The sequence below is a fragment of the Neoarius graeffei genome, chromosome 19 (genome assembly GCF_027579695.1).
Source record: "Neoarius graeffei isolate fNeoGra1 chromosome 19, fNeoGra1.pri, whole genome shotgun sequence".
Classification (NCBI taxonomy): Eukaryota; Metazoa; Chordata; class Actinopteri; order Siluriformes; family Ariidae; genus Neoarius; species Neoarius graeffei.
The window spans coordinates 44,857,999-44,875,154 of NC_083587.1; the positions used below are offsets into that span (position 1 = coordinate 44,857,999).

General features: G+C 42.7%; 1 protein-coding gene across 1 annotated transcript in view; it reads right to left on the reverse strand.

Annotated features, from left to right (window-relative positions):
* epb41l4b (erythrocyte membrane protein band 4.1 like 4B) overlaps window positions 1-16,703 on the reverse strand; it is a 94,440-nt gene extending 77,737 nt beyond the window's left edge. Inside the window, exon 1 of the mRNA XM_060900142.1 lies at window positions 16,070-16,703. Coding sequence (XP_060756125.1) covers window positions 16,070-16,315 — 246 coding nt within the window. The 5' untranslated portion in view covers window positions 16,316-16,703. The remainder of the gene's footprint in view (window positions 1-16,069) is intronic.
* Window positions 16,704-17,156: the final 453 nt, after the last annotated feature.

Sequence of the window (17,156 nt, forward strand, 5' to 3'; positions counted from 1 at the left end):
GTCAGAGTCAAGTCACGAGTCCTTAAAGTTAGGGCACGAGTCAGACTCGAGTACTACAAGCCTGGATGATGCTTTAAAAATTAAGACTATAATCTGAAAGGAGAATTATGGATATGGTAAATGGTCAGCATACTAATCATATCAAGAAGGACGAGAAACTTGTACTACTAGTTCAGTCTGAAAAAGATGTGGTGAAGATGTGAGCTCAATGGCTATAGCATTTTTAGGAGTTTTCAGATATCAAGTCCTGAACTTCTATATTAGAGTATCTAATCACCTTCTCTTTGAAATATAAAGAGGGTACCTGATTTGTAATGTGCAACATTTGCTGAATAGTAAACTGTTTAGGAAATAAAACTGCATATGTATTTGGCATTGTAATGTGTCGCCTGAACAAACTGCCTGTAACGACGATATGTCTACACTGCGGGATGTGACATGATCTCATCTCATCTCTAGCCGCTTTATCCTGTTCTACAGGGTCGCAGGCAAGCTGGAGCCTATCCCAGCTGACTACGGGCGAAAGGCGGGGTACACCCTGGACAAGTCGCCAGGTCATCACAGGGCTGACACATAGACACAGACAACCATTCACACTCACATTCACACCTACGGTCAATTTAGAGTCACCAGTTAACCTAACCTGCATGTCTTTGGACTGTGGGGGAAACAGGAGCACCCGGAGGAAACCCACGCGGACACGGGGAGAACATGCAAACTCCGCACAGAAAGGCCCTCGCCGGCCACGGGGCTCAAACCCAGAACCTTCTTGCTGTGAGGCGACAGCGCTAACCACTACACCACCGTGCCGATGTGACATGATATAATTTTATTTTGCTAATATTATAAACATAAATAAAGGCAGACCGCATTGCTGATCGGTGTCCTTTATCATGCGTCATATTTACTTGAAGATGCATCTGTCTGAAGGCAGATGCAGGTGTGTTTTGCAGTACTGATTGATGGGAGTTTTGTATCATGCGAGAATAATTAGCAGCGTCGACACCGATTTCCTCCTCTCAAGTAATCACAGGCACAACACTAATCAGATAAAAATATCTAAATACCTAATATTTAAACAGTTATTCCATAAAATCGAGTCGTACATGAGCTGATAGCTGACGAGATACGTAGCACCGAGCTGGCTAGAAGCAATGTACGACGAGATTGAGTGGAATAATTGTTTTATTCCATCCACATTCACTGGATTTTGAGAAACAGAGCATTTTTTTTGTGCAAATTTAATGAAGAAAAACTTGATACAAAACATCTGATAAAATCATTTCTGCTTAGAATGCAAACAAACCGGTGAAATGACTAACAATTTGTGAAAAAGGCTATAATAATGATCCTTGGAGAAAAAAAATATACATGTTCTTACCATCAAATACTTTTATTCCATGTTTTGTTGCTTTTTTTTGTATTTTTTGGGGTTTTGTTTTCGAGTAGAGTTTTTATTTTGTTCTCGGTTGGTTCAGCAACACACTGCCATTTTGTTTTTCTCTACTCACAGTATATGAGCTGATACCCTAGTAGTAGAGTAGCCAATCAGAGCGCATGATTGCTCAAATCCAGTAAATGTGGATAGAATAAAAAAAAGGATTAAAGGTCACATATCTAATGTGCATGCTTCTGTTTAAAACAGTAACATATAAATAGCTTTATCGTGTTCAAGAAAAACCTTACTTACTGTATATTATGAAGAGTTTGCACTTGATATGTGCAAACTGTAGAAAAATAGCTCAAGTGATCGTGTCAGGAGGTTTTGAGACACTTTCGGGAGGAGGGGCTACTGTTCTCTGTTTTGTGCCTACTGCTGCCACATTTGACCTTCAAGCTTTGCTGTGGCATGTGCCCAACAATTCCATGCCCATATATGAAACCGCATTACCAGGCCTCTCCAATGTCAAAGGAGCACCAGGAGGAATTTCCTTTCATTAAAAAAAAAAAAACCAAACAAACCCACCTTTAAAAATTTTTTTTTTATTAAAAGGCCCAGTCCCACAATACAGATAACGCCAACCATAATGATAACTATAAATGAATCGGTCCCCTGCAATTTATGCGATTGGTGGTCACACCAGACCGATAACGATACCTATAGCTCAGGCCTGGGTTTATCCGTATCAGTGAGATTTGCTTCTGGAGCGATTTTTCCAGGCCTGGACCTGATCCGATAAAACATCTGACCACTCAGGTAATTATTTACATGTGACGCTGTCTGAGCGTGTGCTATTTTCCCCGGGCATCTTTCTACATCCTTATTACATCATGAAGTCACGGGATATGGATTCACGGAGAATAAAAAAAATATATATATATATATATATATATATATATATATATATATATATATATATAAGCACAGATCTTTTATTCACGGTTATGTGATTTTCCATGAAATATCAATAGTGAATTAATAAAGTAAACATATAAATGCAGGTAAGATATTTTAATTATGAACTTCAGCAGTCCAAACATTTAATTGTTTTAGACTTTTTATTTTTACCCATGATGCATCATCTGTATGAAACCGGTAACCAATCTGTAATATACTGAAACGTCTGTGACCAATCCGTAAATTATTAGCATCCGTAACCACTCCACTCCGTATTTTGTATCCTTTTTTTTATTATATTTCCGTAGTCCGTAGTATTTTATAAACCACTGGAGTATATACATGGGTTGTTTTGAAGTCCAAGCTGGACAGTATGACCCAGAATAAATGTGCTACTACTTGGAAAAAACTTCTATGACTATTCCTAAGTTACCATATATATATATATATATATATATATATATATATATATATATATATATATATACACACATACACATATATATATACACATATACACATATATATATATATTATATATATATATATATAATGTGTATATGTGTATATATATATGTGTATGTGTGTATATATATATATATATATATATATATATATATATATATATATATATATATACACACACACACACACATACACACACACATATATATATACACATACATATATATATATATACACACACACACACCAGCTGGGAGGTCCGTATGGTGAAATACCGTGACCGAGGTCTTGAAAGTACTGAGCGACGCCCTCTGGGCTGAGGTCAGTATTTAAGGCCGAGGTCACGGTACTTCACCATACGGACCGATCTTAAGCTGGTAAATAATGTATTTATTTTTTTCTTTACCAAATTCTAACAGAAAACGAGAGCGCCCGAAAGGGAAAACCGAGCTGAGCCACCATTTTGAATTCTCATTCACGGCTGTAATGCAAATTGCTTCCTCCTCGGTATACAAGTGCACTTCCATGGCAGGAAAAAACTACATTTTGCCGCCTATGTAGTCCCCTATTTATACAAATAGGAGTCATTCAGGATTCAGCCATGTTTTTCTCGGCGTTAGCAACAGTTAGAGGTTTTTAGCTTTCTCCTGAAATGTTTTCTTTTATTTCTTCTTCCTCAGGGTAGTAAAACTCACTTTTGCTGTGAACACTGTCGTTATCGCTATCCATGCTGTAAAATTAATGCTATTCTCCTGAGAAATGCGAAAATAAATGTTGACAAAAATTGCTACGTTTGTTGTTGTTGTTGTGAACGAGCAAGTCACCAGAGGTCTGTAACCGGGGTCTGTACCGTAGGATATGGACCTGCTCACCAGCCAATCAGAGCGCAGGATTTGATGGAAACCGGACCGCAAAAAAAAAAAAATGCCTTTATTGACTCGAGTGGCAGCACCAAGCGATATTATAGTCGGATTATAGTTGTGGTGTGACTGCTCCAGACTGGAACTAAATTCAGGTAAAGTTATCAGTGTTGTGGGACCAGGCCCTAATATTAATATCACTAGATGAAATGGGATATATAGTTGAAGTCCAAGGTGCAGCCAAAGGATTGCCTAAATAATTAAGACAGAAAATACTACATAACTTCATCCATGTCTGTTCCTGAACATGGAACGCAGAAACATGTAGTACAGTTACGGAATATATTAATCTCCAGTGGCCATGGGACTACGGTGCCTCCCCCCCCCCCCTTTTTTAAAAACAATTAAATAAGTTTTTAAAAACCTTATTTGGTACACCTTTTTAATATGCAAGTCAGCTGTTGGTATTTGAAAAATTACTGTAAACCTGAACTTGGTTATTTTCTTGCGTCATACGAATGCGACAGATTTTCATGAGCTTTTTAAAGAAAGCACCGTACATCATGCTAATTATCAAGATACAGAAGCTCGAGTGCTCAGAATGCTAAAGCAACCTTCAGGTCTCGTGGAACATTTCTGTACACTTGTTTCCTTGCTGAATACCAATGGTAAAAATTGTCACCTTGCGACCTTGACCCCATAATGCTCGTCTATAAAAGGTCTTCGCCATGTTACACTCGTAATCTGGCTGTTCTCGTTATTCTGAGTGGCCCAGGCGGGGGAGCTAGGATGGAGGCCGTTAATCAAAGTAATAACTGGGGCTCATAACACATTCTGAGAATGCTTCCCACCACAGACAGTGCTCATAAATAGAAACCTTGTGCTACAAGGGCCTGCTGGTAACATCATCAATAACAGACTGAACTATAGCCTGTTTTCCAGAATGCGACCATCAGCAACACTTGTTGTGTAGTCCATCAGATAAGGTTCAGTGTCATCCATAAAAGAGACAGCAGCAGAAAATCATGCAGCCATAAATTCATAAATCATGCCCCAATGCATTCTGGACTAAAGGTTCTGCCTCTGTCCTGTGAGCCACAAGGGACACGTAGAATAGTAAGCAGTCTTTCTGCAGATCGACGCCTGCTCTGATGTCATCTCATCTCATTATCTCTAGCCGCTTTATCCTTCTACAGGGTCGCAGGCAAGCTGGAGCCTATCCCAGCTGACTACGGGCGAAAGGCGGGGTACACCCTGGACAAGTCGCCAGGTCATCACAGGGCTGACACACAACCATTCACACCTACGGTCAATTTAGAGTCACCAGTTAACCTAACCTGCATGTCTTTGGACTGTGGGGGAAACCGGAGCACCCGGAGGAAACCCACGCGGACACGGGGAGAACATGCAAACTCCGCACAGAAAGGCCCTCGCCGGCCACGGGGCTCGAACCCGGACCTTCTTTCTGTGAGGCGACAGCGCTAACCACTACACCACCGTGCCGCCCCCTGCTCTGATGTACATGTTCCAAATCAGCTAAACTAACCATCTGTGAATTTGTCAATTCAGTGACAGTCTTGGTCCAACCATTCAATGGTACAGCAAGTAAGCAGCTCCAATACTTCAAGAGCTTCTTGTTCAATCTGTGGGCACAGACTAATTTTGCGTGCTCACCTCTTGCATCACATCCGCTATGCAGAACACACAAAAAGGATTTTTTTTTATTCATTTGCAGAGGAGAAAACTAGATCACTGTTGGCCACATATTTTCAGAGAAGACGCCGAGATCCCCCAACATCGAAGGCTTGGTCATACCATCTTTTGATGCAACACTATATTAAATTATGGGTTGAAGTGGCAGAATAAACCCTGCAAAACATCCTCCATCTGCTGTTGCGGAGTTTAAAACCCAACTTTGTAGATTAACATGACAACTGGCAAGTGCACCTAAAGGTATCCCGCTGCCTTGAGTGTTTATTTCACATTTCAGACAGAAGGAGGCAGATTTTTCGAGTGCTTCCTGGGTCTGCACCAGTATGAGCAGCGAGTGGCAGTGGATTAGGCATTTAAATCAGCTGAAAAGATTCAGTTTTTGTTTTGCTAAGGCAGCCTTCATTCCAGCTTGCATTGTATTTCCTGCTGCTGCGCTACGCTCCATTACGTTCTGATAATCAGAAGCTGTGATTGTGAGAAGTTTTGAGAATGAGACACAGTCGTTAAAATTACATCAGGGTCTTGCTCTGTTTGCAAAGTAGCTATGAATGAGACTTTATTTTCAGAAGGTTAATAACCAGTTTCTAATCTTAGCTAATCTTACACTGGGCCTTCAATCTATTCGGGTTTGGGACTGGCACCAAAGTACGCACTGTTTTGTACAACCCTAGTGGCTGGGTATTTTACCTAATCTGCATGCCTCTGAACTGTGGGGGAAACCGGAGCACCCAGAGGAAACCCACACAGACACGGGGAGAACACGCAACTCCACACAGAAAGGGCCCTGTTGGCCATGGGGCTCGAACCCGGAACCTTCTTGCTGAAAGGCGACAGTGCTAACCACTACACCACCGTGCCACCCAAATACTATACGGACATACTACCCATTTCTGTACCTGACAAAACAACACAGCAAAGGAGCTCACTTTTTTCTTTCCTATCGAGCTCTGCAGCCCTTTGCTTGCTTCATTCTCTGCCATGACATTGCAGCCTGATGATGAATAATCGGCATTATTCTATCCACGTTCACTGGATATGAGCAATTGCACGCTCCGATTGGCTACTCTACTCCTAGGGTATCCGCTCATATACCAGGAGTAAAGAAAAACAAAATGGCGGCGCGTGTTGCTGAACCAACCGAGGACGAAATAATAACTCTACTCGAAAACAAATACAAAAAAGCAACAAAATGTGGATTAAGTATTTGATGGGGGCGGCACGGTGGTGTAGTGGTTAGCGCTGTCGCCTCACAGCAAGAAGGTCCTGGGTTCGAACCCCGGGTCCGGCGAGGGCCTTTCTGTGTGGAGTTTGCATGTTCTCCCCGTGTCCGCGTGGGTTTCCTCCGGGTGCTCCGGTTTCCCCCACAGTCCAAAGACATGCAGGTTAGGTTAACTGGTGACTCTAAATTGACCGTAGGTGTGAATGTGAGTGTGAATGGTTGTCTGTGTCTATGTGTCAGCCCTGTGATGACCTGGCGACTTGTCCAGGGTGTACCCCGCCTTTCGCCCGTAGTCAGCTGGGATAGGCTCCAGCTTGCCTGCGACCCTGTAGAACAGGATAAAGCGGCTAGAGATAATGAGAATGAAGTATTTGATGGCAAAAATGTATCTTTTTTTTCAATAATTATTATTACAGCATTTTTCACAAACTGCTACTGTCGTTTCGCCGGTTTGCTCACATCCTAAGCGGAAATGATCTTGTCGGACATTTTGTATCAAGTTATATTTAACCTGCAAAAAATAAAAATGCTGTTTCTCAAAATCCAGTGAATGTGGATATAACAGTTATTCCACTCAATCTTGTCGTACATGGCTTATAGCCAGCTCGGTACAATGCACCTTGTCGGCTATTGGCTCATGTACGATTCAATTTCGTGGAATAACTTGTTTATTTTTTTCGTGATCCGGTTTCCATCAACTCGTGCGCTCTGATTGGCTGGCGAGCGGTCCAGAATCCTACGGTACAGACCCCGGTTACGGACCTTTGGCGGCTCGCTCGTTCACAACAACAAACATGGTAGCAATTTTTTGTCAACATTTATTTTCGCATTTCTCAGTATAATAGCATTAATTTTACAGCATGAATAGCGATAACGACAGTGTTCACAGCAAAAGCGAGTTTTATTTTTGGAAAATTACAAGCTGATGAAGCTCGTCAAACAGGTTTTTGATGAGCTTATAGCAGGTTTGTTCAAAATATGGTTTCCCTTTCGGGCACGTTCATTTTCTGTTAGAATTTGGTAAAGAGGGGGCGTCGTGGCTCAGGTGGATAGGGCGCCATGCCATGGATTTGGGGACCCGGGTTCGATTCCGGCCCGAGGTCATTTCCCGATCCCTCTCTGTCTCCCACTCGTTTCCTGTCTCTACACTGTCCTATCCAATAATAAAGGTGAAAAAAGCCCCCCAAAAAAAATCTAAAAAAAAAAAAAAAAAAGAATTTGGTAAAGAAAAAAAAAATACACACACACACATATTATATATATATATATATATATATATATATACACACACACACACTATACATACATATATACACACACAATATACATACATATACACACACTATATATGTGTGTATATATTATTTATGAGCTGGGAGGTCCATATGGTGAAATACCGTGACCGAGGTCTTGAAAGTACTGAGCGAGGCCCTCTGGGCCGAGGTCAGTATTCAAGGCCGAGGTCACGTTATTTCACCATACGGACCGACCTTAAGCTGGTAAATAATATATTTTTTCTTTACCAAATTCTAACGGAAAACGAGAGCACCCGAAAGGGAAAACCAAGCTGAGCCGCCATTTTGAATCCTCATTCACGGCTGTAATGCAAATGGCTTCCTCCTCGGTATACAAGTGCACTTCCATGGCAGGAAAAAAACTACATTTTGCTGCCTATGTAGTCCCCTATTTATACAAAATTGAGTCATTCAGGACATGCAGGGTAGGTTAACTGGTGACTCTAAATTGACCGTAGGTGTGAATGTGAGTGTGAATGGTTGTCTGTGTCTATGTATCAGCCCTGTGATGACCTGGCGACTTGTCCAGGGTGTACCCCGCCTTTTGCCCGTAGTCAGCTGGGATAGGCTCCAGCTTGCCTGCGACCCTGTAGAAGGATAAAGCGGCTAGAGATAATGAGATGAGATGAGTCATTCAGGATTCAGCCATGTTTTTGCTCGGCGTTAGCAACAGTTAGAGGTTTTAAGCTTTCTCCTGAAATGTTTTATTTCTTCTTCCTCAGGGTAGTAAAACTCGCTTTCGCTGTGAAGACTGTCGTTATCGCTATCCATGCTGTAAAATTAATGCTATTCTCCTGAGAAATGCTGGCAAAAATTTATAAGATTTTTGATAAAAAAAATGTTGACAAAAAAAATGCTACCATGTTGTTTGTTGTGAACGAGCGAGTCGCCAGAGGTCCATAACTGGGATCCGTATCGTAGGATACGGACCCGCTCGCCAATCAATCAGAGCGCAGGATTTGATGGAGACCGGACCGCGAAAAAAATAATTATTATTTACCAGCTTAAAGTCGGTCCATATTGTGAAATACCGTGACCTCGGCCTTGAAAATACTGACTTCGGCCCAGAGGCCTCAGTCAGTATTTTCAATACTTCGGTCACGGTATTTCATGATACGGACCGACCTTAAGCTGGTAAATAATATATGTATTCCCACAGACTGAGGTATGCTTCATGCATCAATATCAGCATTATACCCGAGCAAGGGAACACGCTTGATATAGATGCTGCAGTAAACAATTTGGGCATAAATAATGTCCATCTGGGCTTGGCAGAACAAACAGTTCACCATCCCACCCTGAAATACAGGGAAAGTAAAAATGGAAGAAAAGTTAAAAACATTTCACAGTAAATTATGAACATATGTAATTAGATACGCTGTGTCTGCAGTGCTCACACCAACACACGCTGAAAAAACAAGAGGTCATGTATCCGTTTCTGTGACACACTCAGACATGGTGAGAACAGTAATAAGCCGAATAACGCAAATAACATCTTCCAAGCTCTGAATCAACACATTCATTCAAAACTGCAAATTTAACAAGAAACAAAAAGACTTGTGAGCTGTATTCAGCATCCTTGAATGAATTTCCTGAAATCCTCAGCAAGACAAGAATGGGAACGAGGATGATTGTGACATAGTGTGGATCTTTTACAGGATAACCATGCGGAGTCATGGTCATGAGGGGAGAAACATTGGTATTCAGCAAGGAAATAAAACACAGGAATACTTCACTACAAGGGCATTTACGACAAACCCAGCAACATTCGAGAAGGCGCCAACAATTATCCTGCACCTGACACAGCACTCTAGCTCACAACACAGCTGCTTGTTATCCGAGTCGGGAAATCAGGTTCAGTCGACTCATCACCACTGGAACACCTGACCGAGTTGCACTTGCGTGAACCTAAGTGCCCAGTGACCATCATGGTTTCACCAACAACCCAATTACTGATCATGGTTTGTGAAAACTCTACCACTCTAACACTACCAGCGCTTCATTTTGTCTGTGCTCTTGATAGAAATATAAAGCAGTACTATAACCATAGATGGTCTATGTAGAAGAAATTATTTGTACAAGAAACATTCTATTAAATTTATACTCTAATAAAACTATACACCATTTTCTTCCATTCTACATCTTCCAAAAATTTTTCATGGAACAGATTTTGATACACAAATGATTAAGATCCAGTAAATACGCAAATGGTCCATGATGTCATTTGGTGACTTTTTGAGCATGCCACTTTCCCCGGAAAGAGTTGGCAACACTGATCTCATCTCATTATCTCTAGCCACTTTATCCTGTTCTACAGGGTCACAGGCCAGCTGGAGCCTATCCCAGCTGACTACGGGCGAAAGGCGGGGTACACCCTGGACAAGTCGCCAGGCCATCACAGGTCTGACACAGACAACCATTCACACTCACATTCACACCTACGGTCAATTTAGAGTCACCAGTTAACCTAACCTGCATGTCTTTGGACTGCGGGGGAAACCGGAGCACCCGGAGGAAACCCACGCGGACACGGGGAGAACATGCAAACTCCACACAGAAAGACCCTTGTCGGCCACGGGGCTCGAACCCGGACCTTCTTGCTGTGAGGCGACAGCTCTAACCACTACACCACCGTGCCGCCCGGCAACACTGATACTTTGGAAAAACACCCATCTTTTCTTCAGCTGTCATTTTTTTTCTTTCACTTTCACCCATTTTCTTGTGTTTTGTGCTCCGGTCATATTTTACCCTTATTATTACTAGACTGAGCTTTTGCTTGAAATGACTCCACTATCATTTGATTCATGATACACATTTTAGGCTTTAAATCGACAGAATTTATATACATGAACTTATCCTACGTTTATTAAGAGCATTATAAATAAACTAGACATAACGTAGACTACAGGTCAGCACTTTAAATGTCCTACAAATGCTTTGTGGGTTCATGGTATAAGTCTCTCCACATGTCTGACAAATGAATCTGAATCTCATTAATCCCTCAAACTGTTTCTTGAAGGCTGTGTGTGAATTAGGCCAGCTGGCAGAAAAATAGTCTCTGGTCTTTCAGCAGTGTGCCACCCAGTATAGGCTAAAGGCTAATGACTTGTGTTTTCGGTGTCAAATATTTACCATGCCAACTTTGCTGCAGGAGGTTTTGTTTTCGCTTCTGTTTGTTTGCTTGTCTGCCTGTCTTTTCCCTACGTAACTCAAAATGTAGTGAACGGATTTGGATAAAATTTGGAGGAAAGGTGAGCCATGGGCTGAGGAACAATTGGTGACATTTTGATGCAAATCCGGATATGTACCGTATGTGCATCCAGGATTTTTTTTTTAATCTGTTCCCAACATAACTCAAAAACTAGTAAACAGATTTTGATGAAATTTGGTGTACAGTTCGAGTATTATCCTAGGTTCAAGTGATTTGATGTTGTTAATATGTAGCTTGGTGTAGGTATGGTATGCACTCTACCACGTGCCTTTCTAGTTCATGATAAAATGCACAGGCTTTGCTGTAACACGATACAAGCAAGACACATGATCCGTGCACTTAAGCCAGCACCTACCAATGTAGCCACCAACAAAAATATTTGTTGGCAGATAACTTTGTGGTAAAGTAAATGCTTGAGTCAAATGTTAATCTGTGGGTACACAATCAGGAATAAAGGCACTAAACTGTACTTTTCCTTGTCTCTGGGGTGGAACCATCAAGGGTACATCTTGTGTGTGTTGTTAATAGGCTATGTATCTGGGAAGACACGTGGTGTACTTTTAATTGGCTTTTAGAGTAAAGCTTTAAAAGCTACATCAGTAGTCTTTAAAGCATAGACGCAGAACCATGGCCTCGCTTTCGTTTATAAATGCCTCGAGACCTCAAGAATGGCACAGGAGTAGTCTTAAGCGCTAACAATAAATCTAATATAGCAATTTTTATAATTAAAGTGATTCATATAGGTAGCGGTCTGAGTGAATGACCTTGACGTCCGTAACGTCACAGCAGGAAGTCTATCGGTCTCATCGCCATTTCCGCTATACTAAAACACAGAGCTGACTGCAACTCCGATCCTCCATTTTGAGCTAATTTATCGCCATGCCATGTAGATGTGCCAGCAACACGACAGAAGGTGGATTTACGTTGCATTCATGGCCCAAGAATGTTCAAACTGCAAAGATTTGAACGCGTTTTGCGAGAAGGTCACAGGTACATTGGGCAGCTATGACGTGGTCTCTCCTCCCCTCTGCACGTTTTACTGAAGACTCATATGAGACCTCTGATCTGCTGAGGAGCGTTGGCTGTAAGCCCGTATTGAAAGATGGTGCAATATCAACAATTAAATAAAACTACAAGAAAAGTATTTAATTTTTTTTTAAAGGAAAGTTAGTTTAGTTGCACCAGTTCTCCCGGAGCGTGAGCCAAGAGTTGTTGCTAAAACCCGGGACGGAACGAGACGCAACACATCGCTCGGGCAGTGACCTCCCTGTGGTTGTTGCTAAAACTGGTGACGTTCCGTCCCGTCCCAGGTTTTAGTAATTGCCTGAGTAATTGCAGAGTACTCAGTATGGAGAAAACAGAGAATGAGCGGACCAGCTGTCTCATTTCTAAACTGGATATTGCTGCCATCTCGCCCTTACGTGGAAGAAGCGAATGAACGGAGAACTGAACGAACAACTGAAAGTCAGATGGTTTCAAAACAATCAGCCATGAGGTCGGCCTTCAAGAAGCGAGAACACAGATAGGGAAGCTCCGACTCTCATTTGGATTAAAAAAAAACAAAAAAAAAAAAAAAACACGTTGTTTACCTGCATTTAGATTAATACATGTAACTTGTATTGTGTGTTTAAGTTACCGGTATAAGATTATTTAATTTGCTTCAGAATGCAATTGTCTCAGTTCATCTGATTATTTAATTCACCTTTTACGTTTTATCAGTGAAAATGCATGCAAGTACATGTATGTTGCATAAGTTATAACACCCATCCTGTTTTAATGAGAGTCAACCCACAATCAATGAAGTCAAATCAGTCTTAGTTGAGCAAGTCGGTAACGGTATTTCTTACTTTCACCATAAGTTTTTATTTATATGGCTTTGGTCTATAGCTGTAAAAGACCTCGGCCTTAAAACAGGTTTACCGCAGTGACGTCACACACTCAGGGCTGGCCGGCTCAGCGGGGCAGCTCGAATGCCAACTTTGCGGTTGATTTTAACTCTCAAAAATATATATAGAATTTTTAATTCCCATTTATGCTGCATACAAGGGTCAAGATTGGAGATACTATCCACTCAGAAATTTATTTAAAAATAAAGGTTGTGTGTGTCTGCTTTAAGGTCCAACCGTGTACTGTAAATTACTTTTATACTAATGTAGGTGGCACGGTGGTGTACTGGTTAGCACTGTCGCCTCAAAGCAAGAATGGTGAATGGTTGTTTGTCTCTATGCGTCAGCCCTGCGATAACCTGGCGACTTGTCCAGGGTGTACCCAGCCTTTCACCTATAGTCAGCTGGGATAGGATCCAGCTTGCCTGCGAGCCTGTAGAACAGGATAAGCGGCTACAGAGAACGGATGGATGGTATACTAGACCTACACTACCGTTCAAAAGTTTGGGGTCACTTTGAAATTTCCTTATTTTTGAAAGAAAAGCACTGTTCTTTTCAATGAAGATAACTAAACTAATCAGAAATCCACTCTATACATTGCTAATGTGGTAAATGACTATTCTAGCTGCAAATGTCTGGTTTTTGGTGCAATATCTCCATAGGTGTATAGAGGCCCATTTCCAGCAACTATCACTCCAGTGTTCTAATGGTACAATGTGTTTGCTCATTGCCTCAGAAGGCTAATGGATGATTAGAAAACCCTTGTACGGGGCGCAGATACATTTTTTGAACTGGGGGGGACAAAGCTGCCAGCAAACCAACCCCACCCCCAACATGTGTTGTGCGAGGAATATACTCTGATGCCCTCAGGGCGGCGACATTACTCAGCTAAGACAAAAAAACCATCACTCCTTCATCCCTGCAACCGTTAGCTTAGGCCTACTAATAAATAAAGAGTAGGAACAGAGCACACCTGTGATGTCTGCTGGGCTACGTGTGTATGTGTGTGTAAAGTGTAAACCAGTGCATCCTGACTTTCTAACTATGCCTATGTGAGCGGCAGTCAGTCAACAACTCTTCGCAAAGTTTCCTCATGAAACAATATGCTCGCTGAAATTATGGCAGGGAACGCCAGATTAAACATTAAAACTGCCTTCTGAGCACTGTATCTACAGGCTACCACCGAAAGAAGGAGGCTACCAGAAAGGCATCTCTACTCCGTACGATTTTACTTTCACTACGACATTACTTTGAACAGACTATCAAAAAATTGCAAGGTGATATGATAAAGTAAGGCACAGTTTACTTACAGTCGTTGTTTTTTGAAAAAACGATGCAATCGTTTTCTGCCTTTTCGGTTTGGCACCCTTCATCATGCCGTGTTGGGGTCCTGAACTAGGAGCTGTCCCCGATATGCCTGTCAAACTTGTTGTGGGTAACCATAGCAACCAAGCTCGAGCTCGCAACCTGTGCAGTCTGCGCAGCTCAACCAACCGAATATCAGTCTTTGTTTTGTTTTATGTGAGTTGTTGCAACTATGTATGTACTGCTGTGCACCTCAATAAACCGAATGGTAATTAGTCTTTTGATTTTTCCGTGAGGTTTGCCTTATGCAAAGAAAGACAGCATAGACGGTTTTTCCTCCCTATAAGTGGGGGGGACCGAACGAGGTGAATTTAAATCTGGGTGGGACAAATCCCCCCCCGTCCCACCCTCTATCTGCGCCCGTGCCCTTGTACAATCATGTTAGCACAGCTGAAAACAGTTGAGCTCTTTAGAGAAGCTATAAAACTGACCTTCCTTTGAGCAGATTGAGTTTCTGGAGCATCACATTTGTGGGGTCGATTAAACGCTCAAAATGGCCAGAAAAATCTCATCTCATCTCATTATCTCTAGCCGCTTTATCGTGTTCTACAGGGTCGCAGGCAAGCTGGAGCCTATCCCAGCTGACTATGGGCGAAAGGCGGGGTACACCCTGGACAAGTCGCCAGGTCATCACAGGGCTGACACATAGACACAGACAACCATTCACACTCACGGTCAATTTAGAGTCACCAGTTAACCTAACCTGCATGTCTTTGGACTGTGGGGGAAACCGGAGCACCCGGAGGAAACCCACGCGGACACGGGGAGAACATGCAAACTCCGCACAGAAAGGCCCTCGCCGGCCACGGGGCTCGAACCCAGGACCTTCTTGCTGTGAGGCGACAGCGCTAACCACTACACCACCGTGCCGCCGGCCAGAAAAATGTCTTGACTATATTTTCTATTCATTTTACAACTTATGGTGGGAAATAAAAGTGTGACTTTTCATGGAAAACACAAAATTGTCTGGGTGACCCCAAACTCTTGAATGGTAGTGTACTAAGAGAAGAAAAAAAAAAAAAAAAAAAGGTTTTCTGTGCTTTGATTAAAGACAAGAACAGAAACACTCTCAAGCTCCGGAAGCTACTTGTTACAGTAGTGTTATTGAGAGCCACAAGGGACCTGAAAAAAGGCTCAAATTACGAAAACACACAGCTACACTGGGTTTATAGTCAGTCAACACAACCCTTGGACTATTTGACTAATTTGACTAACTCAGGTGTAGGCGGAAGTGGAAAGCTAAAACGTGCACTTTGATCTCTCTGAGCCTTTGTTTTTGATCTGTGTTGTGTTCTGAGATTCACTTTTTTTTTTTTTTTGCACTGAGAAAAAACATGTTGATTAGTGACTGGGTGAGTTCAGTCCGTTGGTAGGAAGTAAACCTGAGCACCATCTGTCAGCGGAAGGGAAGCCCAGAGGGAAACACAGTGGCACAGCAAAGCGCTCAGCCAAACTTTTAGAGATGAGATGAGATGAAATGAGAAAACAAAGACAGTGTAGCAAATCAGACTGTCAGTGATTGTGCACTTTTCACTCCTCCTTCCTTCCTTATTCTTTCCTGACAAGACAAGACAAGACAAGCTCTGGGGCCAGTTACAAAACAGCATGTTATGATTTCAGTCATCTGGGTTATTATTATTATTATTATTATTAAGAATAAATCAAACTAGGATGGAGGGAGTTATGGTAACCTGTAGATCTATAGGTACTCACTCACCGGTAACTCAACGCTGACATCTGAGCCGTCTAACAGCAGAACTCTGCACGTGATGGCCGTTTTGCTGTTCCCCGCGGCTGGGATGTGAACCACAGTCCCTCCGGTTACCACGGCGGGCGCGGGCATCTGCTGCTGGTGCGCCTGAAGCACCGGGTTCACACCTCGGCCGCCTCCATCGAGCTCATCGGACGGCCGAAAGCGTCTCCGTGAACGGAGGCTGAACGTCCTGCGCAGAAAACCCATCATCTTTCAAATGAAAGAAAAAGCGGCCGAAGCGTCGCGGCGAACCGCAGAAAGTGACGTCTGGAGGTCCGTATAAGCTCTCCGAGGAAATGAGGTCCAGCTGATCACGAGCGCGCTGTTCCGATGCAGAGAGCTGCCTTGGAGGACTTGCCTCGCAGAACACACACACACCTGCACACACACTCTCTCCTGCCTTCAGCTCCCTACCACGTAATATATTTTTCACTAAAGAGCTCCAGCTCCAGAAATCTCACTTAACGTGGCGTTTCTCAGAGCGACTCCGACCCCCTGCTGTTTGTTTATTTCCTCCGCGTTCTCTCTCTCCACTAACCGAAACTGATGCACCTTCCAGGTAAGTAATCCAGAGAAACTGGCCAGGCAGCTTTCACTGCGCATGCTCGAATCAAACTTTTCCCCCCTTCTGTGAGCGCACGACGCAGCGCTACCTGCTGGTCACCATGGTACCAAGACCGTCCACGCGCGCCTTGCACAATCTTTCCTCTTCCTCACTTCCGGCACATTGGTTGAACCAGCTGTGTTCTCAGTCTACACTCCTTTACTCACTCATCCCATTCTGGTTGGAGTCTCATGGCATCGCTCCTGTATATGGACAGATGAAAGTCACACCTGGAAGATGCTCTGGACACTTACAGTAATGCTCTTATGGCTGAGGACTACAGTTGACTTGCTAACTTTAGGACTGGAGTTGTCGTGAACAGTTTTGCACTCAAGTTTCCATCAATGAAGAGTCAGAACATTAACGAAACTGACTTCATGTCAGCGCTACCTGCTGGTTACCATTAAGGCCGTCCACAATCCTTCTTCCTCCTCCCTTCCAACAGAT